This window comes from Panthera onca, chromosome C1 (assembly GCF_046562875.1).
Source record: "Panthera onca isolate mPanOnc1 chromosome C1, mPanOnc1 haplotype 2, whole genome shotgun sequence".
NCBI classification, from domain to species: domain Eukaryota; kingdom Metazoa; phylum Chordata; class Mammalia; order Carnivora; family Felidae; genus Panthera; species Panthera onca.
The window spans coordinates 114,506,109-114,514,501 of record NC_138346.1 but is presented as its reverse complement, the minus strand read 5'-3'; the positions used below and the strand labels follow the sequence as shown (position 1 = coordinate 114,514,501).

At 48.0% G+C, this 8,393-nt stretch overlaps 1 protein-coding gene across 1 annotated transcript; it reads left to right on the top strand.

The window, feature by feature from the left end:
- The first annotated feature begins 4,670 nt into the window (after positions 1–4,670).
- KPRP (keratinocyte proline rich protein) lies at positions 4,671–6,452 on the top strand. Its single transcript, XM_060623773.1, has one exon. It carries the CDS (start codon positions 4,692–4,694, stop codon positions 6,450–6,452), a length of 1,761 nt encoding a protein of 586 aa, XP_060479756.1. The 5' UTR covers positions 4,671–4,691.
- The last annotated feature ends 1,941 nt before the right edge of the window (positions 6,453–8,393 follow it).

Below are 8,393 nucleotides of genomic sequence, written 5' to 3'. Positions count from 1 at the left end.
GATGTCTATAAACTCACTCTCTTTTGATACCTTTATATCAGTTTGATAAATCACTGCGTTGCTATCACCTATTCCTAGGTTTATATAGTTATATGTCTAGCCATGTATATTTCTTTAAAAAAAGTTTATTTATTTATTTTGAGAGAGAGAGAGAGAGAGAGAGAGAGAGAGAGAGAGAGAGACAGCGTACAAGTGGGGGGTTGGTAGGGACAAAGACAGGGAGAGAGAATCCCTCCCAAGCAGACTCCATCCCACGACTGTGAGATCATGACCTGAGCCAAAATCAAGAGTCGGATGCTTAACTGACTGAGACACCCAGGCACCCATGTATATTTCTAAATATCCCATCTATCTACACATATTGCAGAAAACTAACACCTCATCTCTTGGTCACTTGCAAGGCTTGCCCTGAGGGCCCTCTTCCATGACCCACCTCTGTACAAAAGCAGGAAGCAGGAAGTAACAAGGCACACAGAGCTCTTTGGTTTCTGGATTGGACAATGTCAACTTGTTTTCCGGTGGTTTTTTTTTAATGTTTATTTATTTTTGAGAGAGAGAGTGAGAGAGAGAGGGAGAGCGATAGAGCAGGGGAGGGCAGAGACAGAAGGAGACAGAGAATCCCAAACAAGGTCCTTGCTGTTAGCACAGAGCCTGGTGCCAGGCTTGATCTTACAGACTATGAGGTCATGACCTGACCCTAAATCAAGAGTTGGATGCTCAACTGATTGAGCCACCCAGGCATCCCACCCCAGTGGGTTAAGATGTGTGAACCAAGCCCAATTTCATGCCAGTCTCTCACTCGACTCTCCATCCATCAACAGACTGATATTAATTCAGGAATCTAGAGATACAAAGATGAAAAAAAAATAGAGGTTCTTCCTTTAGGAAGTGCACATCTTATCAAGAGATGAGTGAGGGAGACATTAGGATTCAAAAATTCACATTTTGGTGGGGGACAGCTTGTCTGTTTTCAGTTTTCCCTCTTCCCTGATTTCCTGATTACCTTCTAGGCCAGTATCAAGCCCAGAGCTATACACCTTCAGAGTGCCTTGGCCAAATGTGTGATCAGAGAACTACTTTCTCTGTTATAGTGGAAAGAGTCTGATCTGCAACTAGAGATACTTGGAGTCTTGTCTCTCTAAGACAACCATTACCTTTAGTTCGCAGGCAGATTCATCTCTCTGAGCTTCAGAGTCCTCATCCATAGAATGATAGGGTGGGACTGGAAAATTCCTGGGCACCCTTGTTGTCTTGACCTTCTGAAAGTCTATGATCCTACTCAAGTTTGGAGTGGAATCTGGAGACCCCCTTTGGAATGAGTGATGGAACCCAGAACTCAGACTCTGAAGTCAGGTGGACCTGGGCAGAGACTTCTCCACGGGAGGGATTTCACAGACATGACTGGTATGTGCACTGTAGGTCACAAAGCATTTTTGTACCCAATATCTGATTTTTATCTTCATGAGAACCTGGTGAAATACTTTCACTCCCATTTTCATATGAGGAAACTAAAGCCCAGAGAGCTAAATGGGTAACTGAGTACTAAGTACTTTTGATCAGCCCTCTCATTTAATTCACATGATAATCGTATGGCTTTTCTAATTCTTTTCATCTTATTTCTCTTATTTCTTCTTTCTTCTCTTCTCCATCTTCCTCCTCATTTTTATTCTTCTGAGGCTCATGGATGTTAAGTAGCTTTCACCCATTAGCAAGTACTAGACCTCAGATTCAACCTTAAGTCTGTGTAAATCTGAAGTTTGTGCTCATGGTTTGGTCAGAATCTTAAGTGCCCATAGATGCTGGAGGGTTATGTAAACAAGTGAAATGATCCAGGCAGAAGCATTATTTCACTTTCTTTTAATCTCACCAAAGAAAAACAAAAGCACAAGTAAAATAATAAAAAGAAACTTATACTTTGCATTGCATCATGGATATAGTATAGAATGATGGAGAATTGTAGAACATGTAAGTAGGTGTATAACATAAAAGTATATGCCCTATCTAAGAGGGGCAGCTATTAATCATTGGGTTGATGGAAATTAGGCTCATCTATGCCAGATCTTTTGATTTTAGAAGAAAAACTGGATGTCTAGAATCTTAAGTATAATTTCTTTATTTCTAAGTATTAATGATTAGTTACTAAAATATATAAGCAAAAAATTATGTAGGCAAAAGATAAAAAGATATCCCATCTTGACTATATCTGGTTCACAGGTGCTAGCTTAGTATTTCTGTCCTGCACTATGCTGTCTTCAAGGACTGCTCCATAGCATTAGCTGAGCACCTGCTGTAAAGCTGTCAGGCTGCTCAGCTCAGGACAAGGATGTAGCAGGCAGCCATCCATCTAGCTGTGCCTTGTTGCTTATGATCAGCATTTACTCTGAATGGGTGCTGGATATTTTGAGTATCATTTTTGGCTGGATATTTTTGTATAAAATAATTGTCTTAATCTCACAAAACCTCTGGAAAGAAGATTTAATTATCTCCATTTTTTAGTTGAGCAACTTAATACTCAAGTTTGTTATAAAGGTCACCCAGTTTTAAGTAGCCAACCTGGGATGTTAGCCTCAGCTCTGACCACATTGTTTTCATCCTGTAGCATTGCCTCTGTCTTTGAAGTGACTTTAATTGTTTCAAGATAGGGAATTTTTCTGCTTTTATATGTATCTGATGAGAATCTGAGATAAGGAGGAAGTCAGGGGCCTGGACTCATCTCTCAGGACAGAAGATACCTTTGTCACCGTTCATCATCTCTGACACAAGGTCTTCTAGAGATGGAGAAAAAATTGATAGGATGAAGACAGAAGAAGAAAACAAGAATCTGCTCCTTCATAGTCCAGAAGCTTTGACACTGCAGTGAGACACTCCCACATTCTGTAGGTGACTATCAAGGACAAGCATACAGGGAGGGAACTGGCTGCTGGAATGTCAACCTGGGTGATGAGCCAGGCAGATGCCAACCAGCTGTCTCATGGTGTAAGCCAGACCCAGAACCCTTTATATAAAGACAGCCCTCTGTCCAGATGCTCAGCCTGAATGTCTGCTTGCTGTGAGGAGGGTGAGTCTAGAGGTTGGGTCCTGGGATTGGGATAGGGATGCTTCTAAGGGGATGCCCAGATTCACAGGGGTGAGGCATAGTGAGGCGGGGTGGGTGGAAGTTGTGAGCAGAAAAACAGTGGTACATAAACCTGAGGAGTCTTTTAGGGGACATAAGAAGAATATCTGTGGAGTTTGTGAGAAGAACTGAGGGTCTAAAGCCTTTGATAACACTGGCCTCCTCCTCAGGTACAATTTTCCTGCATTAGGAGCTCTCTCCCTGGAAAAGATGCTTTAGTAATTTACACCTTGTGAGCAGAGTTGTGTGTAGGAGGGTTACCTTCCCCACAGGCATGTGTGTTTACAATTTTTTAATGTTTATTTGTTTTTGAGAGAGACAGAGCACAAGTAGGGGAGGGGCATAAAGAGGGAGACACAGAATCCAAAGCAGGCTCCAGGCTCTGAGCTATCAGCACAGAGCCCGATGTGAAGGGAATGTGTATTTAGATATTGTCTATAAGTGGAGAGGGGAAGGCTTTACCTTTCATTAGAAGCATTTTCAGTATTTCTGAAGCTTATTGAAAAGTGTTTTGTTGAATGGGTTAATTGTTAAATCAGCCACCCTGCTGTGCTGGTCACTGGGCTGCCTGTACACGAACAGGTGAATTTGGGAAGGACAGAGGAATGGAGACTGTCTTCTGTTTCTCCCTGGCTACGTGTGGTGTTAGAGAGTATGCCTGCATCCTCCAAGTCATATTTGTTATGCTCCTGCTGTGGAGGGGTTTATGTGTGGCTGAATGTCAGTCTTGTGATTTAGGAATCTTGCACTTTCTGGGTTACCCCATCTCAGGCAGTTGCTCCCTGCTTTTAAGAGGGACCGGGGAGAAACCATTTCTGAGGCCAGCAGACTGTCCCACTTTGGGTGATTTACAACAGCAACCAGCCTGGGCAAGTTGCCATGTTGGTTCTGAGCCTTTCCAAGGCTTGTATGTTGTGTGTGTGTGTGTGTGTGTGTGTGTGTGTGTGTGTGCATATGTCCATGAGGGTCATTTAAACACGTTCACCTAAAAAGATTGACTGTAGAGAAACAAGCATTTTATGTTGGGGTTGATCCTTGACTTTCTAGTGGATGCTTTGAGTGCAGATGGTACCTGAGTGTTTGCTCTAATACACTCATTTTTACATGTTTTCACATGTATGTGTTCCCAGTGCATGTATGTGAGGATAGTCAAGCCTCTGTGGGTGCACGGCCTCTGCTTTGGAAGCAGTGTTACTTCTACCTCCTATAAGTGGCTCTCCTGCCACTTAGGCCAAGGAATCATGCTGTCTTCAACGCCCTCTTGTGTTGAACACTGGTATGTCCATCCTCCAGGGGGAGACCCTGGACATCTGCAACCCCGGATGTGCCTTTGAAGCTCCTTCAGATCAGGACCTCAGGTCCTTTGGTAGATCCAAGGCAGGTCTCATGGGCAGCGGTAACTAATATTGAGTCCATCTCAGAAGTGTTCTTGGGTAAAGGTTAAGAGTTGGAGAGGAAAGGACAGGGAAGAAGCAGGGTGTCTTCCCCTTGGTCTTGTCCCCTTCTTCTCAACAGCTCATGCTCCTAACACTGGTCTTTCTACCCTCAGGTCCCATCACCTGCCTGCATCAGAACCATGTGTGACCAGCAGCAGATTCAGTGTTGCATGCCACTCCCCCAGTGCTGTGTGAAGGGCTCCTCCTTCTATCCCTCCCAGAATCCCAGTGCCAGGAGCCAGGTTGTGGTCCAAGCACCTTGTGAGATGCAAATTGTGGAGTGCCCCGCACCATGCCCAGTTCAAGTTTCCCAGGTAAAATGCCAGGCTCCATGCCAGTCCCAGACCACACAGGTGAAGTGTCAGGCTCCATGCCAGTCTAAGACCACCCAAGTGAAGGGCCAGGCTTCAAGCCAGTCCCAGACCACCCAAGCGAAGAGCCAGGCTTCAAGCCAGTCTCAAATTTCCTGTGTTCAATGCCAGGCTCCATGCCAGCCTCAGGTTTCCTATGTGCAGTGTGAAGCCCCATGCCCTTTTCAGACCTGCTATATGGAATGTGCTCCAGTTTATTATACAGAAACTTGTTATGTGGAATACCCAGTCCAGACCTACATACCCTGTCCAGCTTCTCAGCCTGTCCAGACTTACGTGGCTTCTCCCCCAGTTTCCCAGACTCAGGGAAGATTCTCCACTCAGTGCCAGTATCAGGGCTCCTCCAGCAGATGCTCCCCGCAGCGTCAGTCCCAGGCTTCCTACAGCACCTGTGCCCCGCAGTTCCGATCTGGGGCTTACTACGGCGACTGCGCCCCCCAGCGCCAGTCCCGGGCAGCATTTAGCACTTGCGCACCCCAGTGCCAGGCCACTGGCTCTTACCGGAGCTTCACCGCACAGCGTCGCTCGCGGAGCTCCAGCAGATGCCTCCCTGCTCGCCAGCTGCAGCCTTCCTACCGCAGCTGCTCCCCACCACGACGGTCTGAGCCCTACTACAGCGGCTGCCTGTCATCAGCGTGCTCTTCGGGCTCCTATAACTACTGCACCCCTCCGCGCCGCTCGGAGCCCATCTATAGCAGTGGCTGTCCTCGGGCTCGCACTTCAGGCTGCTCTCAGAGATGTGGTCCCAAGTGCCGGATAGAGATTTCTTCCCCCTGCTGCCCCAAGCAGGTCCCCCCGCAAAAGTGTCCTGTTCAGATTCCTCCCATCAGACGCTGCTCTGAGAGTTGTGTCCCACGACCCTCCTGGGGTGCCTCCTGCCCGGAGCTGAGGCCACGTGCAAAGTCACGTCCACTCCCAAGCTTCTGTCCACCGCGGCGTCGGGACCAAAGTCCAGAGCCGCCGATGCATCGATGCCCACCCCCTGCCCCCTGTCCATGCCCACGTCCTGCTCCGCGGCTGTATCCTCGCCCAGAGCCAAGCTCGAGGTCAGGGCCTCGTCCGTGTCCTCCACCGCGGCGACTCTCTGAACCCTGTCTGTGTCCAGAGCCACGTCCAGCCCCACGTCCTCTCCCAGCGCAGCGTGAATTTCCCGAATGGCGTCCGTGTCTACAGCCCTATGAGCACCCAGAACCTCATTCACTCCCGGAGCCAATTCCCCTTCCAGCGCCGTGCCCGAGCCCGGAGCCCTGTGTGGAGCCCCCGTGCGATCCCAGCCCGTGCTCAGGCCCCAATCCAATCCCATGTCCGGGGGACCTGGGCTGTCATGAGTCCAGCCCATGCCGCCTGGACACCGAGGCTCCAAGCTGCGACCCAGCTGCTTATAACCAGTGGCAAGGAAGTGGTGACAGCTGTGGACCCTGTGATACGATTCCAGAGCCACAGGGTGTCAGTGATTGTGGAGACCAAGGAGGCCCCTATGTTGGAGTAAAAGGAGGTCCTTCTGCTGGAACAAAGGGTGCTTTTTTTTAAAGAAGCATGGCTGAGACATCCCTGCTTTCTGTCCTGAAAATGTCAGACCTCGATTTCCAACATGTCCCTATGTGCCTCTCTCCAAAGGCAGTTGGAGGCTCCCTGCTGCAGAGGTGATGTTGGAACTCCACTGCCTGCCATCTCAGGATCCACACCTGGGTGCCAGGCACCTTTCCAGCCTCATATCTGGATCTTCCCCTATAGGAACCCTCAGTTCTAGCTAGACCAGCCTGGCCACCAGGGCCACAGGATGTTCCTGCCTCCAAGTCTCTGCTCACCTCCACACCAACCACCTCCCCCACCCCCCTGCCTTACAGGGACCACTTCTCTGCTATGCCCAGCCTCTGAAATCCAGACCATCTTTCAAGACCTTTTCTTTGGAGTCTTTTCTGTTTTTTCCTACTCACAGTAACCTGCACTGACTTCCTAGAACTCATTGCATTGTCCACACCAACCATTTGGCAACTGTCTGCAACATCTCTTGAATTATTTACCTTTCCCTGCCCAACTAGGTTGTAAACTCCCATTAAAATGGAGTGAGAATATCCCTAAAGTCCCGTGCTCCTCCTTTGGCAGGCAGCTGCTCAGCCAAGTGTGTGGGTTGGCAGCCTGAGCCATGATCTATCCTGATAGGCAGACCCAGGATTGAGGACAGAAGGAGGCCATGTGACAATAAAGATGATACTCTCATAGCCTGAGTCCTGCATAATGACTGGTTTTTTTACACCTTCCTGACTCTCTGGGATAAGCTTCTTCTCCTTCTTCTTTGTCTTCATCTTCGTCTTTATCTTCGTCTTCTTTCAAAATCAATGCTGGGTTTATTAAAAAAAGACTGGGATAAGCTTCTTTATTACTCTTTTTCTTGAGTTTATTGTACCCATGGTCTGAGCTTTCCTTAACCAGTGGGCTTTCTTGTGGGTTTTCTGTCTCCCCTCAGTGTCCTGGAGTCTGGTAGGAGAATATGGATAAAAGGCAGGAGGAATGAGGGAACAAGAAAAATAACTCTTGCTCCTCAATCTGGGTTAAAGCTCTCAGGTCCAGGCTAGACAGGTCACCCAGCAGTCTGTGGAGTCGGTAGGAGGAGGGGAGCTTGAGGAGAACTGGAGGATCTCTGATATTCCACACAGGATACACTCTTCTTTTGTTCAAGTTAAACTGTTTGTACTTTACTTTTTTTTTTTAACAACGTAGAAAAGGTAGCATCTGAGGCTGCCTCTGCATTCCTCTACATCTCTTGAATCCCATTTGGCATGGTGGTCTTGACAGCATAAGGGTGAGGCTTGGAGGCGCAGGAGAGAGAGGGTGCCTTTTCCTCCCACTCCCTCCCTGAGATTTTGGTAGAGTCCCATCCCTAAGGAATGTGGTGAGAAAAGTCGTCAAGATACAGGAAGGCAGCCTGGCTATGTGCCTAAGTGACATCCCTCATGACCATGTAACATGAGACCACCTAATCAGACTGTATGTCTATACATTACCCATATATGGGAGACAAAGAAATAGAAAATGCATACAAGACTATGCCATGTGGCATTTGGTCTCAGTTTTTCAGGTACAAACCCAACTGAGCCAGTGCTGGGACAAATAAAGTTGTTTCCTGGAAAGAAAGCCTCAGTGTCACAACTTTCTGTGCGAGAAACCTGCAACAAGAAGGGTGCTATGGAATGAATGCTTTTGAGGGAAGACTTTCCCCAAAGGAAGACAGTGCCCTGAGGCCACCAGGGCCTATAGAGGATAAAAGGGGTCCTCTGAAGAGGACACCAGGGGGTGACCCTGGCCTGGACGCTCAGCTCCAGCTCCACAGTTGGGCACCACAGATCTAGGGCCTGGCTCTGAGAATACCTTTCCCTTGCCCCAGGATCTGGTCCTGCAGTGTCAGAGTGGAGACCTAAGAGACACCTGGCAAAGGAAAACTAAGGTTCTTTATGTGAAGTCCATTTGTTC